Source organism: Myotis lucifugus, unplaced genomic scaffold (assembly GCF_000147115.1).
Source record: "Myotis lucifugus unplaced genomic scaffold, Myoluc2.0 scaffold_41, whole genome shotgun sequence".
Taxonomy (NCBI): domain Eukaryota; kingdom Metazoa; phylum Chordata; class Mammalia; order Chiroptera; family Vespertilionidae; genus Myotis; species Myotis lucifugus.
The window spans coordinates 4,963,233-4,981,988 of NW_005871089.1; the positions used below are offsets into that span (position 1 = coordinate 4,963,233).

General features: G+C 47.6%; 1 protein-coding gene across 1 annotated transcript; it reads right to left on the minus strand.

The window, feature by feature from the left end:
• Positions 1-1,626: 1,626 nt before the first annotated feature.
• STOML1 (stomatin like 1) lies at positions 1,627-17,519 on the minus strand. The gene is given in 11 exon segments (XM_023753174.1): positions 1,627-1,686; positions 2,369-2,607; positions 3,048-3,137; positions 3,140-3,234; positions 10,823-10,830; positions 13,663-13,849; positions 14,160-14,223; positions 14,226-14,310; positions 15,320-15,435; positions 16,747-16,883; positions 17,497-17,519. Coding segments are annotated over 11 exon segments (1,104 nt in total).
• Positions 17,520-18,756: the final 1,237 nt, after the last annotated feature.

Here is an 18,756-nt window from a genome sequence, read left to right on the forward strand (position 1 = left end):
GGCTGGCTGGGATGAGTGGTAAGGCTTTTGAATAGACAGCCTGGCCCTCTAGGGCAGGGCAGGGACAGCAGGCTGAGGCTCTGGCCCTCTGGGGAGGGGCTCTGGAGCTGCGACCTGACCCCGGTGGGTGTGCAGGCTGTGCCGGGAGGACATACAAGAGGAGGGACAAAGCCTGATGCCAAGGAAGCTGGAGAAGGTCCCGAGGGAGGCCTGGTGCCACAGGCTGTTCCTCAAGGGCAGGGCTCAGATTTCTTTGGGGGTTTCCTCACAAGCCTCTTCAGGAAGTGAGAGTCATTTCTCTATCTTCCATTCTTCCTTTTCTTTTTCTTTCTTTCTTTCTTTCTTTCTTTCTTTCTTTCTTTCTTTCTTTCTTTCTTTCTTTCTTTCTTTCTTTCTTTCTTCTTCTTCTTCTTCTTCTTCTTCTTCTTCTTCTTCTTCTTCTTCTTCTTTTCTTTTCTTTTCTTTTTTTTTTTAGATTCATTTCTGAGGAATGGAGAAGTCAAAGGGTCCCCGGGTTTGGGGCTGGAACACTGAAGCAGAAAGCCAGGCCACCCAAGTGTAACAGGAGGGGAAGCTGAGAGCAGCCCTGAAACCTCTCCTGAATGTGATGACTCCACCCTGTTTCGGGACCAGCTCTGACACACGCATACCCCCTCTTCCCTGGCACACCTCCTGACTCTCAAGAGGAACAGAGTGCCCACTCCTGCCCCAGGGGCTTTGAGATCCCTCAGCAGAAAGGAGATCTGTGGGTGATTTAGAGCATCATGAGGGCTTGTGTCAGCCTTCAGGGCTCTGGTCCCTGGCTGCAGACACTAGGGACATCGGGGACCATCCATCCCCACACCCCACTGCTCTCCAGGACATTGTAAACACATTTGTTTGAGTTTTCAAACCTCTGCTAAGAACCACAGGAAGGGTAGGGCTCCCCTTCATGCTGCCCTAGGCCCCAGCCAGGCCCATCAGGCATGCAAGACAGAGCTGTTGGACGAGTCAGAGAGTCAGAGTCAAGAGGGCTCACGCCCTGGCCGGAGAAGCAGGACCCACTCTTTCTCACCTCACCCCCACTGGCCTGGATCAGAATTGTAATCTGGAAGTTGGGACCTGCCTGATCCCCAGATCCCTCCAGCAGTGACCTCTCCTTGGTGGCCACCTCCTCCTCCATCCCCCAACCTCTCTGATCCCCCCCCACCCTGCCCCAAACACACATACACACACACTCTGGAGCTGGGAGCCTGAGCCACATGCTTTGCTCCTTCATACTGGAACCAAATCAGCTGCTGCCAGGCTGTTTCGGTGGGCCCTGCCTCTCCAGTCAGCTAGCCAGCACCGCAGAGCAGGCCTGGCTCTCCTGTCCTGGTGCTGTGTATCGATCTTAGGGCGGTTACTCAGCAGCGGATTGTGATGAGCAAAGGCTTGTCCAGAGAACCACTGTAGGTCAGAAGGGCCCTGACTCAGCCTCGCCCTGCCGCCAGTGTCTCCCAGCCTCCATTCATTGGCAACTGATTGGGCCTGAACCTTCTCAGGGCCTCAGTAATCTGAGGCGTAGCGCCAATGCCTCTTCCTCCAAGATGCCCCTCTGGCTTGGTGCCAGGCTTAGGCTGGGCTGTGGATGGTCAGCCAAGGCTGCTACTTCAGGGCCCTAAGAACAGCCTCCAGTTTCATGGCCATTGCTAGGTTGCCCTTCACCTTGAGTAGGGGGATAGACATGCAATGGGGAAAAGATGATTAGCATGTCCCACTGGGTGGAGTAGAAAGTAGTGATTAAGCATTCAGGTTCTATTACCCTGGGTTCAAATCCTATTGGCTATGTAATTGCTCAGAGCCTCAGTTTCCAAACTGGAGAATGGGAATGATGATACAACCTAAATCATAGGCACACAGTGAGAAGTAGGTGAGCTAATGAGCAAAAAGTGCTCAGCACAAACCCTGGCACACAGTAGGTCTACAGCATGTGCAGGGCTCTTGGTACAGGAAGCTTGGCTATCTGAGTTGTCCTGCTGATGAGCACAGGGTAGGGAGACAGAGGTCTGGATAATCATCATCTGCAAATGGTGTCTGAGCCCCTGATTGCTATGGTTCACTCTAAACTGTTGACAGCATCAGGGGAAATCTAAAACAGGCCTGGAGCCATGCTGATGGCTCAGTGGTTGAGTGTCTACCAGGAGTTCACGTTCGATTCCTGGTCAGGGCACATGCCTGGTTGCAGGCTGGATCCCCAGTGTGGGGTGTGCAGGAGGCAGCCGATCAATGATTCTCTCTCATCATTGATGTTTCTATCTCTTTCTCCTCTTTCTTCCTCTCTGAAATCAATAAAAATATACTTTTTAAAAAAGATAAAAATGGACCCGGGGTGGAGGGCAGGGGCTACAAGCAATCTTGGTGGGAAGGAGCGGGTAGGGAGGGCAGTTGCACCTCTAGTTAGGTCCAGGGAGTAGACGCTCTGGGTGTCACTGGGAAGGACCACACTGAACTGGTAGCAGGCCCGAACTTGGCTGACCAGGTGGGGCTGCAGAGTAGTCAGCAGTCCCTCGGCCAGGCTGCTTCAAGCTGGGCCTAGCACCAATGTGAGGGCAGGCAACTCAACTTTGCTCACCATCTCCAAGATGTCTGGTGGGGGTAGTCCACAAGGTTGGGGAAGTGGCAGAGAGGGGAGGTCAATTTGCTGCCAAGGTCAGGATCACTGTGGCCTCCATACCTTCGCAATAGTTCCCTCTTACACCCACTTCAGGTCTGTGTTCAACTCACTACTCAGCTAAGAAGTCACTCTTAAGTTTTCATCCTTAACTCCCAAACCCTATTTCTAAGCTATTCCAGTGTGAATGTAAATCTCTTTTCTACCATGGCCTCCACGCGCTTAGAGACACCTAGGCTCTTCCCACCGCCTTAGTTCTAGTCAGCTCCAGAATCGGAGTGGCCTGAAAAGACAGGCAGAGAATGGACTGCATAAAGGTGCTTGCTTAAGGGAGCAAGTAGCAAAGCTCAGCCTGTGCTGGACACCAAGCTGAGTGCCCTGCTGAGCCCCCCACCCTTTGCAGGAGGCTCCTCACCTGGCCCCGGGGGCAGGGTACCTCCTGCCAGTGAGTAAATGCCCCTCCCCAGGAAATGGAGAGCCAGCTGCTGGAGGGGACTGTCCAGCTGGGCCCAGCTGGACTGTCCTGTGGTGGCTGTAGCACAGCCTCCACTGCCAGCTCCACGTGGTCCACCTCAAGCCCCCGGGCCCTGGTCACGTTGTTGCTCTCCAGTTGGAGGACAGTGTGGGGATAAATGGAACTCATTCAGCACACCGTCCCGGAGCACCTTCTTTGGGCAGGCTCACAAGGCACCCCCTTGACAAGTTTCTGCTTGGGAACATGGACACAGGACAATACAATCCAGCTGTGCGCTACTGGCAGTAAGCAGCCAGGAGAGGACCAGGGAGGACATGGGGCAGTGAATTATACAGGTGAAGGGCAGAATGTGCACAAGCTCAGACAGGAGAGGCTGGAACATTCTGGAATTGCAAGTTCCCTTTAGTTAAACACTCAAGTGTGGGCTGGGAGGCTGGAGACAGCTGAGGGGATCAGAGGTAGCTGTTCCTGCTCACCTGGATTTATTCTGAGGCACAAGGAGCCCCAGAGAGGCGTTTAGCAGGGAGTTGACAGAGCAGACTTGCTTGTTGGAAAGATTCTCTTGGCTGCCATGTGGACACTGGGTTGGAGGGGGCTGAGGGTGAAGGCACAGAGACCAAAGTAGGATGTGGTTTCAAATTGCCAACAGAAATGATGTGGATCTGGTATCAGGCAGACAGGTGGCTGTGGAGCCAAGATATATCCAAGAAGGAGCACAATTCTGTAAACTATATGAAGCTACAGCAAGATACTAGAGAAAAAGAACCACTGGGCTAGTCAGCTGCCCAGATGTGTGATGACAGAGAAAGCAGTGCGGAGGAGTCAGGTTTGTGGGAAGCCACGGCTTGCCAATACTGTCATGAGCGTGCACCAACGAACGCAGGAGACTGATGGACCTTGAGAGTTAGCAGGGCTGACGCTAGGCACCGATTGTTCGTGTTGAGATAGCGATGGCTCGAAGCAATCTCCTGACCTGATAGCCTCCAAGTACAGTGGGGCCTTGACTTACGAGTTTAATTCGTTCGGAGACCGAGCTCGTTAAGGAGCTTGTTAACTCAAATTACTCTGTCAACTCAATGCAAAAAATCGGCTGAGAGACAGCTGGTATCTCAAAAAACTCGTTAGTCGGGACACTCGTAAGTCAAGGCCCCACTGTAAATGTTTACTGGACCTTACTGATCTTTACTGACCTTTGAGACTGTCTGTCTGCTACTTGTTTGCCGTGCTTTACTGAGGGCAAGATGTGTATCTAAAACTGAATAAAAAGCAGACGGGACCCAGTCTCGGTGTGTCTCTTCAAGAAAGAGGGTCCACCTGCCCCCAATGCCTTCTAAATTCATGTTTTATTGTACAGCATTTTCATTTGTGCGTCAGCCCCTCCTTCAGATCCTGAACCTCTTCACAAAGGTCGCAGCAAGGTCTCTGGTGTGGATCATGAGTGTGGGTGTTCGTCTAGAAGGGCACACAGCAGGCGACGCAGAATTGGGAGTAGGTAGGGGAGGGATGATAACTTTTTTTAATACATTAAGCTTTAATGTGTATGGCACAGCCAGCTGCCCAATAGGCAGTTGGATAAATGGGTCCAGGGTGCAGGAGAGAGTAGGACTAGCGCAGAGTGGTGTAAATAATTAGTGTCCAGAGGTAGCAAGGGCCCCAGGTAAATGAGCCTTTCCTAGGAGGTCATAGGAAAAAAAAAAGACAGAAACTTGGAAACTGAAGGGCAGGAGGAACAAGGGTGACCAGGAAGAAAAAAGGAAGCTGGGTGCAGAGTAATGGAAGCCCAGGGAAGCAGATGACTGATCTAGAGTAAAAGAAGGATGGGTGCACAGAGTCAAAGTCTGACACCGGGTGAAGTAGAGGAAGGACTGAAAAGTGCCCTCTGCATTAGCAAGTGGGAGTTCACTGTGATGACTGTCTTAGGAGCCTATGGGAAGCCAAGACTAAGAACAGGAGGAAAGCAAGGAAAGGAGAGAGAGGCAGAAAGGCAAGAAGAAGAGAGGATGAATGGATAAAGTGAACCAGGTTCTGGGCCAGAGCATTTTTGGTGCAAGGATGAACCTCAGACAGAGTAAGCAGATGCTTCCAACATGGCAGGAAAAATAGCACAGCCCTGGCTGGTGTGGCTCAGTTGGTTGGAGAATCATTCTGTACAATGAAAGATCATGGGTTCAATTCCCAATCAGGGCACATACCCAGGTGGGAAGCAACCAATTGATGTTTCTCTCCTCTCTCTAAAATCAATGGAAACATCCTTGGGTGAAGATTAAAAAACAAAAAAGCACAGATGTTGATGATTTTGAAGGGTGATGCTGGAGGAGGATGAAAGAGTTCTTGTCCTAGACTTTTTCCTCCTGAGTCTTAGGAGGCAAGGCCTGCTGCAGAAAGTGACAGGTGAGGGTGGGAGGCTGGGCCAAGGCACTGAGGGGTAAAACAGCTGGCCTGGAGCAGCTAAGGAGAGACTAGCAAGTAAGAGGTGGGGAATGTTCAATCCTTCAAGATGAAATGTAGGTGAAAAGGAGAGCGAGAATGAGAAATGTATACCTGAACCAGGGCTTAGGGAGGTGTGCAGGCTTTCCTGAGATTTCATTTTAACCAGAGGCACTGATCCCACTTTACCAGCAGCCAACTGTGTCTTGGAAATGGGCCCTAAATGATTCTAACATCTTGGTGTGAGACTGACTCTCCCCAGACTGCCTCTCTCAGTTTTCTGCACAGCAAAAAGAAAAAAAATTTTTTTTAAAGAGGATAGTTTAAGAAACCTCTGGGACAACAACAAGCATAAAATATTTGCATTATAGGGGTTCCCAAAGGAAAAGAGGAAGAGGAAGAAATTGAAAACCTACTTGAAGAAATAATGATTAAAGTTTCCTGACCTGGCAAAGGAAATAGGCATACAAATCCAGGAAGGGCACAGTCCCAAACAAGATGAACCCAAAGAGGCCCACACCAAGACACATCACATTAAAATGCCAAAGGTAAAAGACAAAAAGAGAATCTTAAAAGCACCAAAAGAAAAGCTCCTAAAAGGGAGCTCCCAGAAGATAATCAGCTGATTTCTCAACAAAAACGTTGCAGGCCAGGAGGGATTAGCACAAAATATTCAAAGTGATTAAAAGCAAGTACCTACAACCAAGATTATTCTACCCAGCAGGACTATCATTTAGAATCAAAGGAGAGAGAAAGTGTTTCTAAGACAAGAAAAAGCCAAAGGAATTCATCACCACCAAACCAGTATTATTTGAAGAAAGGTTAAAGGGAATTCTTTAAGTGCCACAACCTTCACAGCAGGGTTCAGGATCTGAAGGAGGGGCCGATGCACAAATGAAAATACTATACAAGAAATATGAATTTAGAAGGCATTGGGGGCCAGGTGGAGACCTATTTCTTGAAGAGGCACACCGAAACCTGGCCTGGTCCACTATTTATTTACTTGAATACACATTTGCCCTTTAACAATGCATACAGGCATATCAAATTTAAAGTTTGGTAAACAGTAAAAGGATTATCAGGTTAGGGAATTGCCTTGAGCCACCACTATCTCAACACTTGGTGCTTAGCATCAGCCCTGCTAATGCCCAAGGTCCATTGGCCTTCCACATTCCTTGGTGCACTGACAGTATTGGCAAGTGGTGGCTTCCTGCATTTAAGAAGAAGAAGAAGAAAAGATAAAATATATGAATAATAAAATGGCAATAACTATATACCTATCAATAATCACTTTAAATATAATTGATTAAATGATCCAATCCAAAGACATAGGTGGCTGAATAGATAAGAAAACAAGACCCATGCATATGCTGCCTACAAGAGACCCACTTCAGATACAAAGACACACACAGACGGAAAGGAACAACAACAAAAAGCTGGGATTGATATATTAGAGATATATAGACTAGATAGACTTTAAAACAACAAAGACAAAAAGAGACATCTCATAATGATAAAGGGGTCAATCCAATAAGAAGATATAACCCTTGCAAACATTTACACACCCAATGTGGGAACCCCTAAATATCTAAAGCAAATATTGGCAGACATAAAGAGAGAGAGGTCTATAGTAGTACAGTCATCATAAGGGACTTTAATACCCCATTGGTATCAATGGATTGATCTTCCAGACAGAAAACCAACAAGAAAATAATAGCTTTATATGATACATCAGACCAAATGGACTTAATAGGTATTTTAAGAATATTTCACCCCAAAGAAGCAGAATATACATGCTTTTCAAATGTACATGGAACATTTTCAAGGATAGACCACGTGCTGGGCCACAAAACAACTCTCAATAAATTTAATAAGATTTAAATCATAGCAAGCATCTTCTCTAAACACAATGGTATGAAACTAGAAATCAATTAGAAGAAAACTGAAATATACACAAACACATGGAGGCTAAATAACATGTTATTACACAATAAATGGATTAACAATGAGATAAAGAAAGAAATAAAAATATATCTTGAGACAAATAAAATTAAAAACACAACACCCCAAAAATCTATGGGACAAAGCCAATGAAGTTCTAAGAGGAAAATTCATAGCAATACAGGCCTACCTTGAGAAACAAGAAAAATCTCAAATATACAATCTAACCTTCCACCTAAAAAACCTAGAAAAAGTTAAATAAAGTTGATAAAACTTTAACCAGGCTCATCAAGAAAAAAGGCAAGAGAACCCAATAAATAAAATCAGAAATAAAGAGAAGTAACAACTGACATCACAGAAATACAAATGATTATAAGAAAATATTATGAACAACTACATGCCAACAAATTGGACAACTTAGAGGAAATGTATAAATTCCTAGAAACATACAATCTCCCAAGGCTAAATCAACAAGAAACAGAAATTGTGAACAGATCAATAACTACTAACGAAATCAAATCAGTAATAATAATAATAAAAACTCCTAACAAACAAAAGTCCAGGACTGGATGGCTTCAGAGGTGAATTTTACCAACATTCAAAGAAGAATTAACCCCTCTCCTTCTCAAACTATGCCAAAAGAAAGTTCCCAAACTCATTTTACGAGGCCAGCATTACCCTAATACCAAAGCCAAAGACAGAACAAAAAAGTTATAGACCAATACCCTGATGAAAATAGGAATAGAAAATCCTGCCCAGCTCCCATTGCTGGCCCCACCCCTACTTCCCGCTATCACTGGCCAGTGCGGCAAAGGCACCCGATTCTCCGATCATGGCTGGGGCGAAACCGGCCTGGGGGCCGCCTTTCCCCTGCCCCCCAGCTCTTAGCTCCCCCCTGGGTTTCTGATCACTGTCAGTGGCAGGGGGCTTCTTTCCGTGCTTTCCCTTTTGCCTCCCTGCATTGTGCCTACATATGCAAATTAACCGCCATCTTTGTTGGCGGTTAACCGCCATCTTGGCTGGTGATTAATTTGCATATCTCGATAATTAGCCAATGGGAAGGGTAGCGGTCGTACACTAATTACCATGTTTCTCTTTTATTAGATTAGATATGGTATTGGAAGTCAACACAACAATCAGACAGGAAGGAAGGAAGGAAGGAAGGAAGGAAGGAAGGAAGGAAGGAAGGAAGGAAGGAAGGAAGGAAGGAAGGAAGGAAGGAAGGAAGGAAGGAAGGAAGGAAGGAAGGGCATCCAAATTGGAAAGGAAGAAGTAAGACTGTCATTATTTGCAGATGATAAGATGTAACAAAAAACACAGGTTCCACCCAAAAGCCAAACTTTTGAGACAGGCACTGGTGCAAAAGGAAAAAGGTTTTATCCAGGTGCTAGAACCTGGGAGAGTGGTGGACTCCAGTCTCAAAGACCATCTCCTCTTCCTGCTCAAGCCCAGAGTTCTTACAGGGATAGGGAGAGGAGGGCTTTTTTCTATCCAATTATCTTGCTAGCTTTCAGCACTGGGGCCCTGTTCATTCATCTTTCTAGCTTTTTGGCAGCTTGGTGTAAGAACCTCCCCCAGAGCCATCATAGCCAATGGGGGAGATTCTTGGTGCTCCCTGACTGTCTATGTAGTGGGGAGAGTGCTGCAGGATCCACCATCAGGAAGCCTAGAGATGCTATAGCTCTCAGTCCACCTCCCTATTGGTTGGAGTCTGCAGGGCACCCCTGGATTTCCATGGCAGTGTCCTTTACACAGCCCTGGCCTAGCCCGTCTCTCTGAAGTGGCCAGCCAGGCTCTGATTGATGGCTGCCTACCATAACAATGGTACTATATAGGAAACCTATATAAGATTCCCCCTCCCCCTGCCCCCAAAAAAACCCTATTAGAATAAGTGAATTCAGTAAAGTCGCAGGATACAAAACTGATATTCAGGCATTGGTTACATTTTAATACACCAATAATAAACTATCAAAAAGAGAAATTAAGAAAATCCTAGCCCTAACTGGTTTAGCTTAGTGGATAGAGCGTTGGCCTGTGGACTGAAGGGTCCCGGGTTCGATTCCAGCCAAGGACACATGCCTGGGTTGTGGGCTCAATCCCCAGTGGGGGGCATGCAGGAGGCAGCCTATAAATGATTCTCCCTCACCACTGATGTTCCTATCTCTCTCTTCCTCTCTGAAAATCAATAAAAATATATTTAAAAAAGAAAATCCCATTTACAATTGCATCAGAAAGAATAAAATACCTAGGAATAAATTTAACCAAGGAAGGTAAAAGACCTGTACTTGGAGTACTATGACATTGAAAAAAGAAACTGAATAAGATATAAATAAATGGAAGCATATACTGTGCTCATGGATAGGAAGAATTAACATGGTTAAAATGTCTATACTACCCCAAATAATCTAGAGATTCAATGCAATTCTTATCAAAATACCAAAGGCATGTTTCACATAATTAGAACAAAACAAAAAGATAACCTATTGAATGGGAGAAGATATTTGCCAGTGATACATCCAATAAAGGGTTAATACTCAAAATACATAAGAAACTCATACATACAACTTGACACCAAACACACACACACACACACACACACACACACAAAACAATCCAATTAAAAAATGGGCAGAGGACCTGAATAGATAAGTTCTCCAAAGAAGACACAAATATATGAAACGATGGTCAAAGTCACTAATAAAGAAATGCAAATTAAAACCACAATAAGATATCACCTGTCAAAATGGCTATTATCAATAAATCAACAAACAAGTTGATGAGGATGTCCAGAAAAGGGAATCCTGTGCACTGTTGCTGGGTATGCAGATTGGTGTACCTGTTACCTAACTCAAGGAGTTCACCACTTGGGGGGCATTGATTATCCTTAGTTTTATTTAGTTACAGCAAGTAAAGGAGACAGGAGATTCACATCCAAAGCTCTATCTCCCTGATGGGAGGCTTAGCCATTGCTTATATATACTACTAGTGGCCTGGTGCACGGATTTGTGCACATTGAAAGGAAATTAATTAGAAGAAATATTGTAATATCACTATTTACCCTTTGTCTATAATAGAAGTGTCAGAGATGAAAGAAAATTAGTGAAATGTATTAGTATATGAAAATAATATATAAACTGATCAATAAATAAACAATAACAACATGATATGACAACAAAGACATGACATAAAAACAAAAAATTATATTAAAACAAAAACAACAGTGATAAAAACAATGACTGGTAAATTGACTAAACTAATTCTAATATCTCCCTGTATACCACATTAAGAGTAAAAACACTTTCAGAGTGCTTGACTAATTTCCCTTGTGATGAAGTATTTACTAGTACAGCTTTAACTTAAACGTCACACACTCTTCGAACTAGAGAGAAAGCAACATATAGCTGACCATGTCTGAAAATGGGTTCAGGTAGGAATACTCCTACTATGTCTAGAGTTTGTCCTTGTGATTTATTAATAGTCATTGCAAATGTTGGCATCATGGGAAACTATCTTTGAATTAATTTAAATGGGAGGCCAGTGTCAGACAGGGACAAATCCTTGGAATCAGAACAACCTCTCCTTCCGCAGATCCTGTTAATACTTCAGCTTTGATTATGTTAGGTTGCAATCTTTTGATAATAAATCTAGTACCATTACAAAGACTGCATTTATTATTAATATTTCTCAGTAACATTATGATTGCACCTACTTTCAATTTTAATTTATGACATGGCATTCCTGAAGGAGTAATACTATTAAGAAATTCGCTGGGGAAATTTTCCTTTTCGGCATCAATTGAATCGATGGAATCATCACTCAAATAGGTGTGAAAATCTCCATCCAGTGTATCCAAAATTTCTTCATTTAATTTATGAACATGCTCATTTTTTGGACAAAGAATCACGTGTTTAGATATGTTTTTAATAGTATCTATAGATTTACTAGTCCCAAAGGTAGCTTCAATAATAGATCCATTACAAATCATTTCAACAAAAACAGCCAAATTCACAATCGACAATGACAGATGGAAACATACACATGCAATTGCGCCAGCGAGAGCTTTATATGTATTGCGCATGTGCGAGTCAGCATTTATTTCTAAATTGCCAGTGTGCGTCAATTGGACGGTCTGTCACTTAGCCTTTTATATAGATAGATTTGGTTAATTAAATGTTGATTTCTTGTTTGCAGTTGGCTACACTTAATATGGTAGGGTTCTTGTCAAGCACATCCTGTGTACAGCTGCTTCTGCAAAATATTGTGCTACATTTTAACACTTAGCAAGAATGGCATTTAGTAAGAATACCCAGACCTTGAGACCCTTGTCCTATATAACATAGCCACTTTGGAAAACAGTATGGAGATTCCTCAAAAAACTAAAAATAGAACTACTCTATAACCCAGCAATCCCAGTTCTGGGTGTCTGAAGAAATCCAACACACTAATTCAAACTGTTATATACATACTAGAGGCCCGGTGCACAAAAATTTGTGCACTCCGGGGGGAAGGGGGGGTCCCTCAGCCCGGCCTGTGCCCTCTCGCAGTCTAGGACCCCTCGGGAGATAACGACCTGCTGGCTTAGGCCTGCTCCTGGGTGGCAGAGGGCAGGCCCAATCCCTAGGTGCAGCCCCTGGTCGGGCTCAGAGCAGGGCTGATTGGGGAGTTGGGGCGCCGACCCCTGTCATGCACAGAGCAGGGCGGATTGGGAGGTTGTGATGCCACCCTCAGTCACGCTCAGGGTAGGGCTGATTGGGGGATTGGGGCACCACCCCCTATCACACTCAAGGCAGGGTCAATGGGGAGGTTGCGGCACCACCCCCTGTCATGCACAGAGCAGGGCCAATCAGGGGGTTGGGGCGCTGCCCCCTGTCACTCACAGAGAAGGGCCAATCAGGGGGTTGGGGCACTGCCCCCCCCCCCGCCACGAAAAAAGAAGGGCCCATCAGGGGGTTGGGGAACTCCTCTCCTGTCACGCACAGAGTAGGGCTGATAGGGGAGTTAGGGCCACCGCCCCCTGTCACACACACAGCAGGGCGGAATCAGGGGGTTGGGGTGGCTGGCACTGGTACACTCAGGGCAGGGCCGATGGGGAGGGTTATGGCTCTTACCCGTCACACACAGAAGAAGGGCCCTTGAGAGATGAGTGTTTTAGGTAAATACTCTTTCTAAACAAGAAGAGAAGGGCCGTATAGGGGGGTGTGGAGATGCCACACCTTGTAAACCAAGGCCCAGGCGTCAGGGGTTTGGCGTGCCCCCTGTCATGCTGATCTGGTGCCAGGAGGCCTCGCGGCTCCGCTGATCCCGGTGCTGGGAGGCATATTACCCTTTTACTATATAGGATAGAGGCCTGGGGGCCGGCTGGTTTGCCCTGAAGGGTGTCCTGGATCAGGGTGGGGGTCCCCACTGGGGTGCCTGGCCAGCCTGGATGAGGGGATGATGGCTGTTTGCAGCTGGTCACACACCCTTCAGGGTGGGGGTCCCCACTGGGGTGCCTGGCCAGTCTGGGTGAGGGGCTGAGGGCTGCTTTCAGGCTGGCGGTTGTTGACTGGAGCTCCCAACCACTCCTTTTTTTCTTTTTTTTTTTTTCTTCTGGGCCAGCTTTAGCTCTGGCTCTAGCTCTGAGGCTTCCGCTGCTGGTTTGTTTGCCATTCTATAATCGAAACAATGTATAACTTCAGCTCTGAGATCCCAGCCGGCTATATTTGTTAGAATGTTTCAAACTGCCAGCTCAGAGGCCGCAAGTCAGGCGGGGAACGTTGGAGTCTGCAGTCGCTGGAGCAAGCAAGCCTCATGTTCGCTTCCAGCTGCCTGGCTGCCGGCCGCCATCTTGGCTGACAGTTAATTTGCATAAGGATATGCTGATTAGCCAATGGGAAGGGTAGCGGTCGTACGCCAATTACCATTTTTCTCTTTTATTAGTGTAGATCTATGTTCATCACAGCATTATTTACAATAGCTACAGTATGGAAGCAACTTAAGTGTCCATTAATAGGCAAATAGACAATGAAGTGCTACATACATACTCATAGTCCCACCCATACCACTGGCTCTTCAAAAGTTGTCACACTCTTCATGCATAGGGTAGACTGAGGCCTAAAGGGATCTGCTGCTTTGCTCAAAGTATCCCGCAGGCAAAGGGAGGCCCAGGTGCCAGCCACTGAATTCTGCCCTGTGAAGTGCTGCCTACCAGGAGCTGGTTGCTGATCTTGAGCTTCTCCATCTGGATTGCCTGCAGAGGCCTCTTGAGCAGGGCCTTGGTCATGGCATTCTGGGCTATGGCTGTGTTCAGGTCCTTCACAGTCATCACTGACAATACTGGAGCCCTGAACTGGACATTGGCCCCCACAGGCAGCATGGCCCCATTCTTAGATCGGGGGCAGGGGGCATGAAAGAGGAGACTTTCAAGGGGCTGAAGCTGCAGGGAGATCAGGCCCACTGAGACCACCCAGCTTGATCCACCTACCTGGTCACTAGAGCCTCATGGACAAAATGGTGTCCTCAAGTATATGGGGTTAGGTATTTGTAGCAAGAATGGGCTCCCAGCCGCTAGCCTCAATTTTCTGCTCTCCTCCATACTCCCCTTCTCCTACCTCTGATGGCTACTCATAGGCCAAGTTACTGGCACCCAGGATACACTCTGCACAGCCCCCATTCTCTCTGTCCAGGAGAGCCAAGAAGCCCCTCACCTTGCAGGGAGGGACGTTGAAAGCTCGTGTCCTCAGATCCACCCTCTGAAAGGAGCCAATGAAGGCAGGAGCAAAACCATGCCAGGCTCTTGGGGGGTACGGATCCAGCTCAATAGAAACACAATCATCTGATCATAGGTGGGCACAATCTGCTCACAATGGCAAAGGAAGGGTTGAGTGTGGTAAGCCCAGATTGGCATTGATGTCTGCCCAGGGCCCTCCCTCACCTCTCTCCCCCTTGCCCTGGGCAATGTCAGGTATCCTTAAACTGTGTTTACATGAGAAAACCAAGGCTCTGAGGGGTTGTGACTTACTCAAAAATCACAGTCCCTAACTGAAATAGGCAAGATCTGAATGCAGCTCTGAATGACTCCAGAAGCCATGCTCTCCACTACCACACTGTTTCTTGATCCTCAGAGAAACTTTTCTTTTCTGTGGTCTGAAGCTAGATGTGACTCAACCCAGAAAACTGTCTGTCCTTGAATTAGTTAGGATCAAATTCTGGGCTGCTCCATCCGCAACCCTAAGCAAAGGGCTTTGCCAACTTCAGGTGCTGGAGTCCTCAAAGAAGTAAATATATCCACATTGAGAAATGAAGGCCCAGAGAGGCAAAGTGACTTGCCCAAGGTCACAGTATTTGTTTCAGTGGCAGTTTTAGGACTAGGATTTAGGACTTTCTAAGGACTTCCTTCCAGACTACACCAAACCCAAAGTCTTTCTAGAAAAGTTGGCCATGGCCTAGGGCTGCACAAAGAGCCAGGCCTGCTTGGCTTCCACTTCACTGTGGCTTTCAGGTGTGATCCTCAACTATAGTTCATCCCTTTCCCATCTGCAGATACCCCCTGTGGAAACAAGGCCTAAATTCCTTTCACTCGTTATCTCTGGGGCCAATTTTAGTGTTTTCCAGTTCCAATTTAGCCTAATCCAAAGGCAGGGAGGTTTGGCAAAGATATCAGTATGCACCTTAACACTATTGTCCAGAACCCAGGACTTGGGAGTTTGGTTCCTGTATGACTTTGGACAAATATGAGCCTCAGTTTCCTCAACTGAAAGATGTGTCCTGGCCCAGCCCATTTTCCGGAAGTGTGATAATATACTTAAGGGAAGGAGACAGAGGACAAAAAGTTCATCCATCAATGCTCAGTATGACCCAACCACCCTGGGGATCTCCAGGGCAAACCAGCCAGAAATGGGGAAGGTGACCAGCAGCATCAAGAACCCCAGGAAACTGATGAGGCTGTGGCAGAGGCAGGAAGACCAGGTGTGGGATACATCTGAGGCAAGAGCACAAAGGCAGTCAAGGAACACCAATTGGCTGGCCGGACAGCTGCAGGCACAGTGAACATGGTCAAGTGTACCTTTTGCCCACCTCCCTTCCTTCTCAGAGCTCTGTCTGCCTCCTTGCCTAATACTCCCATATCTTTGGGTAGGTCCTACTTAAGGATTGTTCCCTCTTCCCACACATCAAAACTAATCTCTCCCAAGTCCAGCCTTCACAAGGCTTTCTCTGCTGGACAATGGTCATTGGATCTGAGAAGCAAAACCATGTGATGCCTTCCTTATTGGGCTGAGCAGGAATCAATCTTCTTGTCTAATTTATATTAACTTGGTACAGAGCCAGGAGTGGGTGGGAATCTGAAAACACAGGTTGGGTTGAACTGAATGCTGCTGGCATAACCCATCCCTCCTCTATCATAAGCCCCAAAGGTGTGCTTTCAAGGAGTCCTTTTGCCTAAAGGGATAAGGCATTAATGGCTCACCAATCAATAAGAGCCATAGGTGAGGACTAAGATGTTCTTTCCTAGCTCACAATTCTTTACCCCCTAAGGGCCGTCAAATACATGCTTTAGTTGAAGAGCTTCAGGTGGGAGGTGGGGAGAGAGGAACTAGGAAATGAGGCTCACCTCATGGCCCCTGCAGAAAAGGAACCCTTGGATGGGGCAGCTGTCATTACAGGAGGGTTAGGGAGGGACCAAATCCTCCAGTGTTTGGTTGTCAGACTGAGGAATGTGAGATCTGAAATGTGGGATTCAAGGCTTTGGAGCAAGACAGGGCCAGAGTTGACACACAGGCAGCTGAGGGCCTTTTTTTGGCCTGTGTCCCTCCACCAGGAAACAGAGAGGTGCTCAAGCTCAGGGAATCTAGAGGTTGATTTTCTGCTCTCCTCCCTACTCCCCTGCGAGGGGGCAGAGGGAATTCTGCCACTTCTTGGCAGCCAAGTGCCCTTGGCGAGCAGATGATCTTCTATGCCTAGACCTTGGTTTCTTTCTCGTCAAAATGGGAACTTGAAACCTCAGCCGAGGCCTAACAGGCGGAGCGGAGGAGGAGTGAGGTGTATGGGGCGGACGGAGGGGGGCTCCTTGGAAGATGAGAACTGAAGGCTGCAGCCCCGAAGCCCCAGAAGGGTGGATCGACGCCAGCATCCCAGCGTCCGGTACAGGCCCGTCTCCACGCAGCATTTCCCCTCGCTCCCTCCTCTTTGGGAGCGACTACGCGAGACCAGCCGACTTCTGACAGGCACAGAGCTCGGGCCTGGGGATGCCGGCCGGGTCCCCCGGGTCCCTCTGCGCTGGACGGCCACTCACCAGCCCCCGGCCCCACGCCGCCCCGCTCCCGGAACAAGCGGCCCTTCTGGGAGCCCAGGAAGCCGAAGTTCGACTGCGGGAAAGAGTCCACGTCCCCCAAGGGCAGCGCCGGGTACCCACACCTGAGGAGCAGGGCTCTAAACAGCCAGTGCCGGAAGTGATCTGCCCGCCTCCGCCCCGCCCCTCCCGGCCGCGGCTTCCGGCTTCTCGGGAGTCGCACGTCGCCACCTGCGCTAGGAGGACCGAACTGCGGACGCGGGGCTGGGAGGAAAGGTGGTCCTTGCCTCCTCCTGCTTGCTACCCCTCGGCTTTGGAAAAGGATCAGGAGGGACGTTGGCTTTGAAAGGGATTTTTCAGGAGCCGAATCTTATTCAGAATCAAGGAAATTGTACCATTCCCTCTCCAAACTCAAATACTGGGGTGTGTATGCTGGGAAGGGAGTGGAGGCTTATCTGGAATTAACGTTTCTCCAGGGCATAATCAGCAAATTACTCCACTTTGTGTACCCACAGCCCAACAAGCAGGATCTGGCACAGAGTGGATCTCAGTACTTATTTGTTGATTAGCTCACTGCGGTTAAGGTGGGGCGGGAGAACCTGGACTTTGGCACAAAAACAGAAAAATTTCATGTGCAGACCTCAGGAACGAGGAGTTAGCACAGAGTTATGATGGGGCAGACCCTTCAAAGCATCTAGAGGTGAGATTCTCAGTCCTTAGGGCCAGAAACAGCATATCTCTTGATCCAGTTACCCAGAGGTAACTTGTCTCTTCATGGTTTGAGAAAACCCAAATGCAAATGGGGAGTTTATTCTGAGAAGCATTAACTTCTAATAGGGCATTGAGGCAAGCTGTCTTCCAAAATGAACAGAGATTAATAAAATTTTCCTTGTCACAGCCACATGCTAGTTGCCTCCTTCTACCCCTCAGCCCCTCAGCAATAGCCCAGTTCCAGGTCCCTTCTGCAGATAGCTGCTCACCATCTTTGGTTTTTCCTAGTTTGATGGCCTGATTCTAAAACCCTAGGGGTACTGATGGGGTTGGAAGGTGGGGCAGGCTCCTGAAGCCTCTCCCACTTCCTTTCCATACATGCCTTCAGACTATAAGCCTTTACAAGAGCAAAGCCCTGTCACAACCCCTCCTAGTCTGTTCCAAGCTGGAACAGCATAGAATGGGTACACAGTGGTTGGGATGGTTTGAAGTTTAGAGTCAAGGGTACTGGCTCAGGGAGGCTACCTGGAGCTGTACTTTCTCCCCTCACCAACTGGGGGTCTGGCACACTTCTCTGCTGGCCAAAAGCTAACTTGCTCTGTCTCCTCACTCTTCATACCCTGTACCAGCTTCCCCCATCCCCCACTGCCTAAAATTTACCAGCCTTTCCAACTGTGACCCAAGGCATCATCCTGTTCTTCTCATCTGCACTCAGTGTCCTCCCAGTGTCTCTGACTCAGGTCCCCCTTGCGTCCCACAGCCACTATCCTAGATCAGGCCACCTGCCCCTAGGTTGTCAGAGTGACTTTCCTACCATGCACAGTGAATCACATTGTTCCTAGGTACCAAACTGACTCTACAGTCCACAAAACTGGCCCATCTCCTTATCTATGATCTTGCCCCAGTCCTTCCTGGGCTGACATTGCTCATGGGTCCCCTCTTAAATCCTGTTTCAAACCTTCATGCCTTTGCATGCACTATTCTCTCTGTTTAAAGTGTCTTCCCAATATTGGAGTCCCTGGTAAATTCCCACTGTTCCAAGTCCCAGCTGAGGAACCTCCTTTCCAGCCAGTCTCAATGCTGTGTGAAAATCTCTTTTTGGAGCCTGTCCTTCCACTAGATCCGGGATTCTTCCAAAGCAAGGGCCATGTCACTCATCTCTATGCCCCAGGCTCCCAGCTGGGGGCTGGCACAAAGCTGTGCCGTGTGAGCTGATGAATGGCCCAAAGCCCAGGGCGGGGCTGCCCCTCTCGAGTCAGCTCAGACACTTTGCTGTTCCCCCAGGTCAGCTGTGCTCTACTG